At 53.3% G+C, this 16,053-nt stretch overlaps 1 protein-coding gene across 1 annotated transcript in view; it reads left to right on the top strand.

The window, feature by feature from the left end:
• The window catches only part of MYH9 (myosin heavy chain 9), an 82,023-nt gene that overhangs the window by 19,789 nt on the left and 46,181 nt on the right, over positions 1–16,053 (top strand). Inside the window, exons 2-3 of the mRNA XM_037513655.2 lie at positions 10,001–10,352; positions 14,140–14,296. Coding sequence (XP_037369552.1) covers positions 10,020–10,352; positions 14,140–14,296 — 490 coding nt within the window. The 5' untranslated portion in view covers positions 10,001–10,019. The remainder of the gene's footprint in view (positions 1–10,000; positions 10,353–14,139; positions 14,297–16,053) is intronic.

Here is a 16,053-nt window from a genome sequence, read left to right on the forward strand (position 1 = left end):
AGGGGGCGGTGATTACATTCCATTAGGGCATTAGAGCAGGCTGCCTGGCCAGTGGAGGGTGGCGGAAGGGACCTCCCGAGCAAAGACTGTCCCTTGGGGACCTGTGGCTAGCCTGGAGGGTTCTGGCGGGCACGGGAGATGGCGCTAGAAAGGCAGCTGTCAGGCATGGGTTGAAGGAGCTGGTGGGTTCTGAAGGCCACGGGGCTCTCGCTTCCCCAGGTGGGACGATGTTCTGAGTGGTGGGTTCCGGTGTGGGGGGCTGTCTTCTGGCTGGAGATGCTTTCTGCCCTGACTGATCAGGGGATTGATTCACTCATTCGAAACAGTTTCTGTGCCCAAAGACGTGCTTATGTGGCCCTGAGGGCCAGGGTGGTTCTCAGTGGGCACTTGGGTCTGCGGGCCCCAAGCTCTATGAGGCTTTGGAAACACGGTGGGCAGAGCTGCTGGAGCTTGGGTCCCTTCCCATAGGAAGAGACTGCAGTGGGCACTGGCCCCCAGGACTTCCCCCTGCCAGGCTGCCTTCATTTCCTGTCTTGTGGCCTTGACTCACTTTCTCCCCAGCCTCCTCATGGAACTGCCTTTGCTCCTCTCTAGATCAGAGGCTCCCCCCTTGCTGGTCCATGGGCCTTTCTAACTGCTGGTTTCTCATGGCCCCCTTACATTGAGGTCAGGAGCGGGATCTCTTTAAAATACAAACTGGATGATGTCACTCTCCCTCACCCGTGGCCTCCCTTCTCTCTAGAATAAAGCCCACATTCCTTGAAGAAGAGGCCGATAAGATCTGGGTCCCCTGCTGCGCCCCCTCTCCCTACCCCCTTCCTTACACACGTGGGAGGAGGGAATCTGATTCAGGTGTCACTTTGGATGGTCTGGGTGGTTGGGTGCAGGGCAAACTCAGAATGCCCCCAAGCCCTGCCTTCCAGCCAGTGTCCCTGGGCTCTTGGGAACTGGGAAGTCCCTCCTCGCTGCCTGTGAGGAGGGAAGGGCAAAGGGGGTGGATTCTGGGGCTCTGGTGCTAAATTCCTCTCTGCCTGGAGTCTCTGGTCGGCTTTTCTTATCTGCTGAGCATCAACACAGGCTTGGGTTGGAATCCTGCTAATGGAAACAAGTCCCAGCTTCTTCTGTAAGCAAACAACATTCCTGCGGTGGGGAGTGAGGAGGGGGCCATGTCCTCCCATTCCTCAGCAGCCTGTACCTTCAGGCTCTGGGCAGCTGGGAGGATCCTCTTCCCTTCTAACCTGGGGAAAATGAACACCTTAGGGTGGGGGTGGCTGGGTGGCAGGCTGAAGGGCCACTTTGCTGCCTCCTGCCTGTAGATTAATAGCCCTGGTGTTTGTGCTGGGAGGCTTTGTGGACCATTGCCTTTGAGCAGGTAGAACTTCTTCCAAATGGGAAAGCTGAGGCGGCAGGAAGTTGAGGTGACATCTGCAGGATGGCACAGCTGGTGTCCGCTGGGCTCTTCCGGCACAGGCCTGGTGCACGCCCATGTGTGCTGACCAGCATTTCCCAGGGCAGCTTTGAGAAATACACTTCCGGCAGGACGTTCCTGGGTGCTTGGCCTGATGGGACACAGTGAAGCAGGTGTCCCAACGGCAGGCTTCTCAGAGGCTTTTGTGCACATGCCCACATGTCCAGGGGCCCACTGGTCCGTGCTGCCAACCTTCTGGGCCACGGAGCCCTCTTCCCGGGTGCAGAGTGGCGGTAGGGAATCTCTGTCTCTGACCACGTTGTTCTCTGTGGGCTGGTGTGACCCGGAGAGTCTCCAGACTCTGGGGACTGCCCTTCCATTCCAGGCATCGTCCTGGGGATGATTAGGATGAATTAGATCGGCGGGACAAGAGGAGGGGAGCGAGAGGGGGCTGCGGTGAAGTGTGGGATTCTCATCGGGAACTTGTCACAGCTCCTCCGCTGGCGTTTTCTTTTCTCCCTGAAGCTGGGACATGGAGGTGCTAAGGCTGCAAGGTCCTGGGACTTGTGAGCTGAGGCTTCAGACCCAGTCTCTCTGGTGTGTGCCTGTCCCAACCTGTGGCGGTGCTTTACAAACGTGGATCTTGGGACTCCCCCAGTCGGTCATGGTCTTTCCAAGGCCCATCTCTATTTTAGTCCCAAAGCTCAGTGTGTCCCACACTTGTTGAGCAGAACTAGACCAAGTGGTCCGGGACAGGGTGGAGTGGTGGCCAGAGGCCTTTCGCGGACCCCAGCAGGGCCAGCGGGCTTGCCATCTGAGTTTATTTCTGTACGTCTGGTGGTAGTTGGTAGATGTCCCCACTTTGGATAATCGGGGTGCTAGTAGGTTCCAATAGATGTGTTTATTTAGTCATACGCAAAACTTTCTTGAGGACCAAGAAATTATGTTTATTCCTGCTTGTCCTATCGCTTGAGAGCCCCACTATGCCTTCCTTCCCTTCTTGTGTGGGGTTATAGAGATTAGCCCATGGATGATTTGGGTCTGCAGCCAGTTTGCTGGCTGTGGCCTTGCGCTCTCAGCTTGGGTCTCCTTGTTCACTGTCCACCCTCTGGCCGTTTTTGCATAGCTCCAGGGGATTTTCCAGCCTCTGGACACCCTTCCCCACTGCTCCTTCTCCTCCATCTTTGCCTCCTCCACATTCATTCGTTCAGGAAACATTAGTCAGGACTTAGGTTGGGTTAGGTGCGCTTGCTGCTGGGGAGGGTGAATGACACCTGGTCTTTGCCCTCAGATGAAAGAACTAATGCCAACTTAACTGGCAGCAATCAGGGAGGGCTTTCCTGAGGAAAGGGTGTTGAAGCTGAGGTTGGAGAATGGGCTCCTGGGGCTTCCTACTGCTCCAAAGGCCTGGAGGCATGAGCAGAGGCCTGTGAACTGGAATTGTGAGCCCTTAGAAGTGACAGTGGCAGAAAGGAAGGTGGGCTTGGAGAGAGGGGACAGAGCAGATGAATAGGAGGTAACGTCACAGCAGGGCCTACTCCCCAGGCCAAGGACCATTAGATTTCATTCTGGAGAAGTCGCTGCACCGATGTGAACTGATAATATCAAATTGAACTTCTGAGTCATCCTGAAGGCAGCAAGGAGGATGGATTTGAAGGTTGAGGAGACAAAAGAAGGAGGAAGTCCCCTAATAGGCAGCTGTGGAGGCCCAGAAAGGGCATAGGGGCCTGGACTGGAGCAGGGCACAGCCTGGTGTTGGCCGAGGGTTCCTCCTCCACTGGGGATGGGCATGACCAGGTGGACCCTGTGGGTCCAAGCAGGAGACCCAGAGGAGAGTGCAGGCCGGGGCGGTGGAGCTGTCATGGCGCTGTGGGTCCCCAGGTGGGGTCACCTGTGAAGCAGATATTGGGGCTAGGGAGGGGAGCATTCATCTGGGTGCATCTCTGGGACTAAGCCTTACTTGCCAAAACAACCCAATAAAATAGCATTGATGAAATTCCCAGGGTGATGGGGTGAGCTGGCGGTAACCCCCACCTCCAGCCCCGCATGGCTGCTGCCTGTCTTTCGTGAATCGCCTGCACTTCCTGTTGCTGGTGAACTTTATAGTGAATCATGGGCTGAGTAAACTGCTGGGTGGATGTGCAGTGGGATCCAGACCCTGCCTGGGGAGGCCCAGCAGCCTCCTTTTAAAACTTGGGCATTTAGGGACCCTTTAAAGTACAATCCAGTAGTGGGTTTAGGGCCGATCCCTTAAAATACAGTGTATCACAAGGGACATTGACCCCTCAGGGACCGTGCCATCTGTAATGGTCACTGTTTAGAACCCGGGAATCACTTTGCTCTGGGGGCTTCTGATTTAAGGAGGTTTGACTTGTACATTTCCGAGTTGGAGGGTATTTACTGAGCGGGAATCCTGCTTCTGGGCAGCCTCTGCTCATATTGACGCCTTAAATCAGTGCTTCTCACCTGGGGCGCCCACTTCTCTATCTTCATCTTTGGCAGTGTCTGGAGACATTTTTGGTGTCACAGTGAGGGGCACGGTGCTTCTGTTGTCTAGTGAGCAGGGGCCAGAGTTTCTGCTCAGGGTCCCGCAGTGTGCAGACGGCCTCCCGCCACGCGGCCACTCACCTGGTGTGTCCGTGCTGTCATCCTGCTGCACTGCAGACATCTTGGTCCTCGCAGCTTTGCTTTTGGGTGTAGGCCCCCGGTCCGTGTAAGGTGCTTGAATAAATAAGTATGATGGGTTTGAACATTTATATATTGTTTCAGCAGCTACTTTCATAAAACAGTGCTGAACAGTGGAATTTATATACCTTGACAGTTGCATTTACTGCACAGCAGTGGCTCTAAGGAGAATGAGAAAGGGCGTGTTTCTCTGTGATCTCAGGGTGCTGGTGGGGATGTTGCTAGCGTCAGCGAGTCAGCTGGAACAGGGCTTCCTGTGTCTGGGTCGTGTCTGGGTCATCTGGAACCTTGAGCCGGAACCTTGACCCACCCAAGGCCACACCTTGCACCTTACTTTCAGCTCCAATGTGGTGATGCAGCTTCGAGTTGGCAGTCAAGGGGGTGCTTAGTTCATTTTCTCCCCACTGCCCTAGAAAGCTCACAGGGTTTAAGTGGAAACTGTAGAGTATTAAGCTGAATGAGTTTGAATTGAACCTGGCTTTGGGGTTCACCTTCCTCATCTGCAAAATGATGGTTACTTTCTGTCTTGAATGATTGTGAGGATGGAGTGAGACAATGGAGAGCTAATTAGCTAGTAGGTCCTCATTAGGTGGTAGCTTTAAGAGGAGTTAGGAAGACTTGAAAGCTCCTAGCCTAGAACTTGACCCGTGGAAGGCTTTGCATAAATCCTAGTTGTCTAGGAATGGAAAAGCTCACAGTGTCTGGACCAGTGGTTTGGCCTGGTAGAATTCTGGCTTTTAAGGGGACGGTAGCTTCTCTTCTAAACAAGCATACAAGTCACAGAACCAGAGGGAGGGTGGGGCGGAGGGGAGCGTTCCTTGGGAAAACAGGAAGGAGTAAAAGGTCCAAGTGGATGTTGGCTGAGGGGGGAAGGGAAGAAGGCAATAATCGAGGAATTATTTTTTGGGTTGAAATCAGAGGGTTTTGGTCAACCTATTTACTTTCAGTTTCATCATTTCCTGAGAGTCCTAATTTAGCCTCTGGTTGTATCCTCTCGATTATGGCCTAAAAAGGCAACTAGTTGGGTTTCTTGGAGTTGGACTGGCATCCACAGGAAGCCGCTTGGGAAGCCGGCTTGGAAAGGGCTGGCCCCAGCCCATCCTTCTCCAGTGCTTCTCTTTAACCCCTCATTTGCCTGCCAAGCCCTGCAGGCCGCCAGGCCTTCCTGTGGTCCTCTGATGTGAGCCACAGAGCGCTTCCCTGCGGAGGGGTTGCCCTGCGGGAGCTGTGGAGTGGCTGCCACGGGGGTGCGCTCACACGGCTATGCACGGCAGTCGACACTTTTGGAAGACATCTTGATGGTACATCTTAGATATACCATAGAAATCTTTATATACTACTTTATACTACTTTATATACTGCATCTGAAGTGTTCAGATGTTTCTCCAGGAACTCCACTTCTGGATATTTGCGTCAACTCCACTAGATAAGAGGAAAAAGCCTAGTAAGTGGTGATGTGTTTTTTTGTTTTTTTTTTAAATCATTTTGGAATAGTATACAGCACTAGCGAGGTCTGAGAGCCAAGAGTTCTGGGTTCAGGGGCAGTTAATTCTCAAAGTCGCCACATCATCATCAGAAGTCTGGAAAATACAGCTTGTGAAACTCCTTTTTAGCCTGACAGAGTTAGAAAGCAAGTGCTTCTGTGAACCAGGACTAGAAGGGACCATTGAAAAAGAGAAGACTGACTTGGGGGAAGGAGTATTAATTTGGTGGGGGGGTGGGGAAGGCGGGGGAGGCCTCCCTGGTGGCGCAAGGGGTTAAGTCTCAGCACTGTGAAGCTATCAGCAGTCACTGCAGTGCGAGTTCAATCCCCGGCCAGGAAACTACCCACATGGCGCAGCAGACCTCTCCTGTCTCGCCCGCTGCTCCCCTCAGCAGTGTATTTCAGTCAGTCTGCCTGTTCTGTTCCCCACTCTGTCTCTGGTGAACCCTCTCACCCACTGCACCTCTGGCCTGTACCCCAGCTCTTGTATGCATAAATAAATAAAAATTTGGTGGCAGGGTTTCCTTTCATTTTCAAACTCTTTCTATTGTCACATGTAGTGTAAGCAGTTTCAAAGAGGCTGCCTCAAAGAAGAGTGGTCCCAGGGCAGGGCAGGAGAAGGGCCGCTGTCGGCCCTAGTGCCCTTCATCTTATTTTAACTTCTCTTGATAGTGGCCACTCTCTCCACCTGTGGCCTCCAGAGGTGAGCATTAGATCACCTGTCTGCGCAGCTTTCTGCCTGCCTCACTTCCCCACGGGACACACAGCTGCCACAGGGGCCCAGGGAGCTCTTTACCTGGAGCTGGGGTGGGGCTCCAGAATCATTGAACGTGGATATTCCTGGTGGGCCGGGGTGGGAGGGCTTTGATTGAAACCCCATTGTTCATCACGTCCGCCCCACTGGCCCAGCCCTTGTATTGATCTTGGCACTACTGCTTATCCACGTCATGCCAGCAGGGCTGCTGTGAAACCAAATAGCTCTGTCCTTGGCCTGGCCGCATGGGGCCCAGCATGTTTAAGGAAAAGCTCTGCTCGGAGAGATGCATTGAGGTGAGCTGGGCTGCTGGGACCACTTTATGCCTCAGTACCCTGGAGACAGAGGGGTGCAGTCCTAGTTGGTCTAGCTCTAGGGGGAAGCAGTGGACCTGCTGCTTACAGGAAGCATGGCTTGTGTCCAGGCTCTGATAGCCATCAGCAGGCAGCACTGACCAGTGACTGCTCCACCCAGCCTGAAGGTGGAGCAGAACCTGGGAGCTGGCGGTGGGGCTGGGTGGAGTTTGCCCTGCCAGCTGCTGCCATGTGTTTAGTCTTGCAGCACAGACCCTCTGAGAGGAAAGGGTGGGCAGTTTATCTACACTTCTGGGGAGGCTGAGTGCCCAGGTCCTGCAGCCTGAAGGGAGCCCCTGTGCCGTGTGATGCCAGGCTCCCCGGCAGGTCCTTTCTGTTGGTGCCACCAGGTCGGTGTTGCTAGGATGAAGTAGAGCTTGAGGGCCACAAGTCAGTTACCTTGGGGGATGGACTGCTCATTGCCAACAGCAGCAGGCCCGGGAGAGAAGGCTGAAGTTAGTGTGCTCTGCTCTGTGACAGGCCCTCGCTTGGAAGGTGCGCTGTCAGCCCCCCTGCCTGCCTGATAAGGCTCAGTAAATATTTGTGGAAAGCTGTGGAATGCATGCCCTATGTCCCACTCAGCTTATTGACAGAGACGTCCAGCTCCAGTGTCAGCTTGACTTCTGCAAGACCCCAGGCACATGGGTGCTGGGATGAGCCCAGGCCTTGGCCTGAGGATCTGGGTTAGAACCCTATGCCATGATTAGCTGGGAGGCGCTGGGCAAGTGACTCACCCTCTCGGAGCTTGTTTCCTCAGTAATGAATTAGGAATAATGAAAGCTCTTTTCTAGGTTATCAGTGGTTAGGTGAGGTGGTGAATAACCCAAACTTGATGTTGATAGGAGGTCCCTTTCGCCTCTCTATCTTGCGAGGTCCCTACCTTTTATATGCTTTCACTTATATGCTTTCACTGGGCTGGGTCAGTGATGCTTAGCTAGCAGCAGATTTAGGATTTGGGGGCATAGGGCCTAAATGAACCCCCTTTTACATATTGTTGGGGGGATTGTCTGACCCTTTATGTGTTTGAGGTCTGCAAAAAGGTTGAGAGCCAGCAGCCTGGGAGACCCTGTGCTGTGTGATCTTTGCAGGTTCTCGATCAGGTTGGTGACATGATGGGGGGACTTTGAGGAAATTGGTTTTAGGAGCCTGGGTGCTGGGGTCCTGGGGGCCACTGGTCATTGGTTAGCTGGAAGGCAGAACAGCAGAGGGGCACCAGTATTCACTCCAGCAGAGAGATGTCTTTGATTTACTTGAATGTACTGACCAGCATGGAAGCGAGGACAGCTGGGGAAGCCGGCCCTGCCCTGGGTGCTGTCACTTCCCAGACCCCAGGCACCCCAGATTCCAGACCACACAAAAGACGAGCATAGCTGGCTGGGTGGTTCGCAGCTGTCCTGTTTCTGCCTTGTTTGCTGCTGCCTAACTCTGGGTCCCGCCTTCAGCCGGGGTGGTCCTTGCAGGTGGATGGTGCTCTGTGTCCCCCAGAGGGGCTGCCAGGTTTGCTCGTGCTGGGAATATAAACACAGCCACCAGACTTTCAGGCTCTGCGTCTTGGACTTGTCTTCCCTGAGGGGAGGGTGGAGGGGGGTGAGAAGGGAGGATATGGGGTGCGGGGTGGGTGGAGCAGATTTCCTGGAAAACAGACTTTCTTGGAATGAGTCAAGGGGAGCCCCTCAACCTTGATCTGGAAACCATTTAATGAGCCCAGATAAGGAGCCCTGGGTGCCCAGACTTTGCCTTTTGTTCCCTGCCTCCCAGGCTTCCAGCCTCCTTGGCATCCACTCCGGAAGCAGGAACCCATTTTTGGATTTGGTTTTAGGGTCTTTCTGGCTTCCTGAGCTTGGGGTGCGGGGGGCTTGATTGCCCAAGGAAATAGATAAGCAGTGGGCTTCTGGGCTGTTCTCGTGGTCATGGGTTGGTTCAGCCTTAGGCCAGGCTCACTCAAAGTAGTGCCCCCTCAGTTGACCCAGCCTGAGGCTGGGAGCAGGAGTAAGGACCGTGGGGGTGGGGATTCAGTGCAAAGGCTAGCGTCTTTCCTGGGCCACTCCGGATGAGCCCATCACCCCCCGGGGAGTGTCTTTGTTTCCTCCTCTGTAAAATGATGTGACAGCTCATACCTCCCCCAACTTACAGGCTTGTTGTGACAAGGATCTTTCGGGAGAGCTCAGTGTGTGACAGCCTTTTATAAACTTATGAAACCACCCAGATGTAAGGGATTATTTCATCATCATTATTTTGCAAATGAATTTTTAAAAAAGCAGAGACACATATGATTCAGTTCTCTTGGCCATACATTGCAAGGGCTGCCTTTTCACATGAGTGCCCCAGAAGGAAGCTCTGTCCTCGTCACGATTGCTGGGGCCTGACTTCTTTTCTTCTCACCTTATTTCTTTGGGCTGATTCATCAAGATGGATTTAAGATCTGTTGGTGACTAGTTGGTTTTCTTTTCTTTTCTTGGTTGACTAAGAAATAAAAGTTTTTTTAAACTGGAAACTTTCACTACCTGTGGTTGTAGTCTGTTGTCCTTTTTGGGGGGGGTGTGCTAGTTAAAAACCTGGGGTGTTTGAAAGTCCTTAAATTGTGAGTGCCTCTTGAGGAGAGACTTTACTGTGCTCATTGTGTGGTGCAATGTTTCGGGTTGATAGATTTGCTTGATGGTGAATGGATTCTGGACATCATAGTGCCAATTTCCTGCAGAATCCCTGACATCCTTGTGTTTTTTCAATGATGTCCATCTTTCTTCCGAAAGTGAAGAATGGGGGCCTCCCTGGTGGTGCAGGGGTTAAGTCTCAGTGCTATAAAGCTCCATTGCCAGTCAATGCTGCCTGAGTTCCCAGGCCAGAGAGGTGACTCACATGGTGTGCAGACCTCTCCTGTCTCGCCTGCTGCTTCCCTCACCAGTGTATTCGGTTAGCCTGCCTGTTCTGCTTCCCACTCTGTCTCTGGTGAATCCTCTCACCTCCCCCCATACCTCTGGCCTACACCCCAGTTCTTATATGCATAAATAAAATAAATCTTTAAATAAAAAGGGGGAGAATGGGGAAATTCTGGCAAATTGTGCAGCCTGGTTGCAGAGCATTTCTCATTCCCTTGGGGGATGGACTGCTCACTGGCAACAGCAGCAGGCCTGGGAGAGAAGGCTGAAGTTAGTGTGCTCTGCTCTGTGACAGGCCCTCGCCTGGAAGGTGCGCTGTCAGCCCCCCTGCCTGCCTGATAAGGCTCAGTAAATATTTGTGATGCAGTTTGCAAGGCTAATAGGGGAGTGGTCCCTTGTGGCTGATGGCCTTGTGACTAATGTCTTGTCCTTCTCCCACAGGCCCTGGCTGTAAGGCACCATGGCGCAGCAAGCTGCTGACAAGTATCTCTATGTGGACAAAAACTTCATCAACAATCCACTGGCCCAGGCCGACTGGGCTGCCAAGAAGCTGGTATGGGTGCCTTCCGACAAGAGTGGCTTTGAGCCCGCCAGCCTCAAGGAGGAGGTGGGCGAAGAGGCTATCGTGGAGCTGGTGGAGAATGGGAAGAAGGTGAAGGTGAACAAGGATGACATCCAGAAAATGAACCCTCCCAAGTTCTCCAAGGTGGAGGACATGGCTGAGCTCACGTGCCTCAATGAAGCCTCGGTGCTGCACAACCTCAAGGAGCGCTACTACTCTGGTCTCATCTATGTAAGCGGGGCTCTGGTGGGGGCTGGCTAGGTGGGGCGGGGACTGGGCGACACTCTTCACTGTAGCACCAAACACTCTGATGGAATGTTCTCTTAGTACTGCCTTCATCTCATCCCTGTATAGCCCACGCTGGAGGGAGCCTGTTCTAGACCACATGTAGTGAGAATATGGCATGTGTGAGGTTGCCCATGTGCTGGCCCTGGCTTCATGGCTTGGTGGAGGTAGGAAGGTTAGGAGAGTGTGGGCCATTCTTTCTCAAGGAAGGACATACCCCTGTGTCCTGGTTTCCCACCTCGCTCCTCCTGCACCTCCCGGTCCCCTGCCCCCTGCCCACTTTGCCATATCTCTGCCATTGTCTTCTCTATCGAGGCCTCGTGGTGTGACTCACTGTCCTGGGAGTGTGCTGTGAGCAGAGGCAGCCACCAGGAGTAAAGTTCCACCTGACACGCCAGACTGGTTCCATGCCAGGTTAGAGGCCAGGGAACTGCATGTGCAAAGGCCAAGGGTGTGTACAAGAGGAGTGTGGTCTTTTCTCTATTTAGCAGGGGCTACATTTGTAGAAAGACATTTGGAAAATGTCAAGATGAGCATTTCCACATCTCCCTGTAACAGGCTTCAAGCTTGTAGGACAATCGGGACAGGAAATTCTTTCTGATGTCTATTCCATTTTCCTCTGTTCAGTCCAAAGACATTTCCTTCTGGTTTTGTCCCCAGTAGGGAAGAAATATCTGGTTCTTATTCGTAAAATAAATCTTTATTTAGATATGCTATTCTGTTCAACTTGACCAGCTTGGCCTCAGAGCTGAATAAAGCAGTCCTCAAAATGTCTGTCAAGTGGAGGAAGAAAACATCTTGAGAGCATTACAACCCTTTCATTTTATAGATGGGAAGACCAAGTCTTGGCCTGAGGGGCTGGCCCAACATCACAGATGTAATCCAAGGAGGTGCCTTGCTCATCCCATCACAGGGATGGAGGGTGACTCCGCAGGGCCAACCATCTTCTTTTCTGTGCCATTTTAGGGTGATTCCAGCATGTTTCTGTAGGGAGCTTCTCTTACCCTATTGGACTGGACGCTGAGTGCCCTGCCATGCACCACAGCCCTTTGTTGCTGAGTCATGACCATTTTGGATTGCCCACAAGCCCTGACCACCCAGATTGCTAAGTCGGTCCTTGATAGAAGGGTCCTTGATCCTTGCATTGATGACACCCTCTGGGAATATGCTTGATTAGTCAGGACCCGCCAGGTAGGAGATACACAGAAGGGGCTGCCTAGAAAAATCCTTTCTAGACCAGCGTAGCCCAAGCTTCTAATATGGCAGGTGGGAAGAACTGAGACCCAGACGGGGCAAGGGACTTCAGTAGGGTCACACAGCCAGGTATGCGCAGGGCTGATCCTGGAACTCCAGTTTCCTGACTCTCCACCCAGTCAGCTCTCTGTTTCTTGGTGAGACTGTAAAATGGTAAATGAACAGAATAGCATATCTGTGGGCCTAATGAAAAGCCCCTGTCCCTAGGGGAATTACTCACTAAAGTCCAGAATTAGTGACCTGCAGAAAAAGGGAGTTGGGAGCCATGGTCCCATGTCTGGGAGTGGGGTGCTCCTCTTGGCAGGCTTGATAGCACATGTTCTATCCTCTGCTGGACCCCTGAGGGGGTCCTGCTCAGTAAAGCAGAGTGAACATGCATCGTGTGGCCTCCCTCTTCATCTTCCCTGTTCTTGAGAACTTTGTAGAGCACCATCAGCTTGGAGTCTGGCTGGGCCCAGGCAGCACTTGGTGTTGGCTGCCCTTTGTTGTAAGTGATGGTAACCTCAGCCTTTCCCGGTGCGTCTGCTCAGCTTGGGTCCTGAGTGTGAACGAAGACCTTGCCCGTTCTAGCTGGCTGCATTTGGCCCTCCCACCAAGGGGAGTATTAGTTATTCAAGTCCTTCAATGTCAGTCCCTCTTCCTCTGAGAAGCGGGGGTTTTACTCCGTAGGCAGAATGTGCAGGCCGGCTTGGTGGGCAGGACCTTAGCGTGTTCTCCAGGGCTCTGGGGCTGGAGGTCTCAACTCCCATCTCTGCTCCTTTGCCATCAGCTCCCAAGTGCTGTTCCTTCTGCGTCATCCCCAGAAGGGAGGTTGACTGTGTCCACCACTGCCCGAGTGGAGACCTGGCAGGTGCAGCACTGCGGGGAGATGAAAGCTCTGGGGCTGCTGGGCAGGAGTGCTGCCTCCTTCACAACCACCTCTGCATGCAGTGTTCTGAACTGCACCAGGAGCCTTTGTGCAGCGTGTTTGCCTGGCCTTGTGGGCGGCGTGGCTAATTCTGCGCCACAGCTGCTGTCTGTTTCTTCGGGGGGTGAAGCCTAGGGACAGGGGGTGGTTGGACACAAAGAGCCTCTGTGGACTGTGAATGGAGCAGCTCCCTGCCGTGGCCTTGTGGGAGCAGCCCCACTGCTCGGTGTCTGCGCCTCCACGCGCATCCCGCCAGAGTGGCTGGTAGCCACTTCCCTTCCCTGCCCCGGCCGCGGTGCTCCTTCTGCCCGGCCGAGCCTTGACCAAATCCAGCAATTTGTGGGATTGGCCTAGAGAACTCTGAGGCCTTCTAGAACCCTCCACAGAACCATCTGCCCACCCAGCTGTCCAAAGACTTGGCATAATCACCCCCAGCCCCCTTTGGCTGTCACTGCTGGCTGTTTCCCAGCACCTGGCTCGGCGGCACACCCCACCTGCGTGTGTGGCCAGGTGTCCTTTGCTCTTATCGGGCTGGATTTCCTAGACTGTGACTTTTCTCAGATCCCAGGAACAACGCTCGATTGTTTCTGAGCTCCTGGGGTGACCTTGTTGTCTGCTGGCCTTCTGTCTGGACCCCACCCAAGGCACAGAGGGAAAACCAGAAGTCTGCTGCTCCCGTCTTCCCGATACCCGGTGCAGGCTGCCAGCACTGTGGATGTCTCTGCTTCAGAGCTTCGCTGGTCCCCTGAGAAAAGAATAGTTGGAGGGAAAACAAATGACCAATTACCCCAGGAAGAAAGGAAATGGAAGGCCTTGTGCGTCCTCTCCTCCAAAATGAAGTGTCTGCTGAACACACATGTTCATTTCCAGCATTGCCGCTCTGGCGTGCAGGCTGGTGGGTGTTTGTGGGTCCCTCCAGTTCTGTTTCTTGGAGATTGAGTATATTTCCAGGTACCTCCCTTATGGGTGGTGACTAAATGGTCCTCTTCAGAGAATGCCTGAGTCTTAGAGAAGGCTCAAAGGGGTCATGAAAATGGTCTTTAAGTTTTTGAGAGATTTTCCTGTGAATGTTTCTAGAATATTCCAGGGAGAGAGATACCTGTCATTGCTCTGCTAACTCCCAAAAGATCTTGTTAGTTGAGGAGTGCAATGAGGTCTCCCCAGTGTTGGAAATGCTTACTCGACATCTTTGAGAGTCCTTCAGGTAATGCTTTGTGTTTCACAGTTTGCTTGCTGCAACCGAATCCTTTTCTCTTTGTGCATCTCTGACAGTGGCAAACACATCTCTTATTGTCCGGGGATCCGAGCTTTATCACTGGATTTCTGTCCGTGCAACCTGCTGCAGATCTTGTTGATGCACACGCATGCAGGGCTGCAGAGCTGGCAGCAGTCACGAGTCGGTTGTGGACCCTGCCTGAGAACAGGGGTGCCCCCGGGCAGGAGAGCAGGGCCAGGAGGGCTTCATCCAGGCTGACTTAAGCCTGGGAGGCAGCGGAGACCACACCATGAGGTTTGCACACCCTTGAGAATTGGACTTCCTAACCCACTCCTGTTTGCCTCCCTTTTCTTTAGACCTATTCAGGCCTCTTCTGTGTGGTCATCAATCCTTACAAGAACCTGCCCATCTACTCTGAAGAGATCGTGGACATGTACAAGGGCAAGAAGAGGCATGAGATGCCGCCCCACATCTACGCCATCACAGACACCGCCTACAGGAGCATGATGCAAGGTGAGTGCCGTCGCCGCCTTCCCGGGCTGAGCCTTCACCTGCAGCCTTAGGGACAGGTGCTCACGCCCATTCAGTGGCCCCACAACGTAGTGACCGAATGAGTGTTGATGGTACTGGTGACGGGCCAGTGTGCCATGAAGGTCTGGGTCCCACCCCTTGTGCAAGAGCCAAGGCCAGTGGCTGTCAGAGGACATGCTTGTATGTTTGATGACATGTTCTAGAAGCTTAAAAAACCACATGCTTTCTTATTATTTTCCCATCTCTTATTCTTGTCAGAAGCTCTCACACCAGCCCTCTGCTCTCTCCCAGTCATACCTTCCCTCCCGTTTTTCTCCTTCCTCTCTTCTCCATAGCCCTTGGACATATGCTTGAATTTCCCCATCTTTGAAAAAGGCATACAGTCTCACTGGGATTCTGCACCCATCGTGAGTTCGTCCCTGCCCTCCGTCACGTCACTGCAGAGACCAGGGACGTGTCCGTGCACACCGCCTCCCCGCTCCCAGTCCCATGCCAGGCTCTGTTGTCTGGCCCTGCAGCTCCTCCAGTCCGAAAAAGGGCCTTCTCACTTCTGTGGCCAAGTCCTTCTCCTGTGCGTTCTTACCTTACGTAAGCTGTCCCCGGCCTCGGACAATCCCGACCATTCCCATTCCTTTCCTGTGACCCTCCTTCACGTCCTTCTTCCCCGTCTGCTTGGTCTTTCCTGTTACCGCCTCGTCCCTGCATGTTGGTCCCTCGGAGGACTCCTCTGGATGAGGCCCCCCCCTCTCAAGTGGCTTCGCTGTCACTTCCCCGCTGGGGACCTGCCCTGCCACTGGATTGCCACCAGCCACTTGCTCTTGGCTGCCATTTCTCCCTCCACCCATCACCCAGGCCTGAAACCTGGCTCCTCTTAACCTGCTTTCTCTCCCGCACCTTTTCCAAGTCACTCAGCACTTGTTATAGATTTTTATCTTTTAATCTTTCCGAACCCTTTATCCCTGGGGACCAGGCCTTCAAGTATCCACAAGTTTTTGCTGGCACCATTACTGAGACTCTCAGTAGAGCCCTCCCTCTGTGCTTCCACCAGGGGTCCTCCTTTAGAATGCAAGTCTGATCAAACCCCCTGATTGGAAATCTTAAAATCTTGAAAAGACTCTTCATTGCCCAGAGGCAACGCTCCAACCTGCTGGCCCTATACCGTGCCCTCCATAACTGACCTCTGCCCACAGCTACGCGGCCTGCTTACATATCTATAGCAGACCTTTCTGCTTCTAGCCGACATACCCGCTCCACCTGCTTGCCCACAATGCCTGGCGGGCCCCTCCTCTTCTGTTAAAGACACGACAGAGGCAGTAATGTTCCCTCCTTGCACCTCACACCACCACATGTCGGGGCTAGATTTGCCTCAGAGGCCCGTGATGCTTTCTGTGACTGAGGTGTATGTGCATTTGTTTCCCTCTCCTGGATGGATGGGGCCCATGTGACCTTCATATGCTCAAAGCTTAGCCAGGCGCCTAGTACTGGGTTACATTTCATGTCATTCTAAGTCAAGCCTGACTTTTAAGTATAGCTGTTTGCTCGAACCTGGTGCTGACAGTGGCTTCTCCTGCTGTCTTTCATGCGCATCTTTTTAAAAAAAAACTGTAAACACTGTAGGCACTGATGATAGTCAATCTTGTATTACCGGGCCTCCCCGGTGGCGCAGCGTTTGAGCGCTGGGTTGCGAAGCTGCCCGCAGCCTCTGCGGCGCCGGTTCGATCCCCGACTGCTCCCCGGCC

The sequence above is a fragment of the Talpa occidentalis genome, unplaced genomic scaffold, assembly GCF_014898055.3.
Source record: "Talpa occidentalis isolate TD23 unplaced genomic scaffold, MPIMG_talOcc4v2.1 talOcc4.16, whole genome shotgun sequence".
Classification (NCBI taxonomy): Eukaryota; Metazoa; Chordata; class Mammalia; order Eulipotyphla; family Talpidae; genus Talpa; species Talpa occidentalis.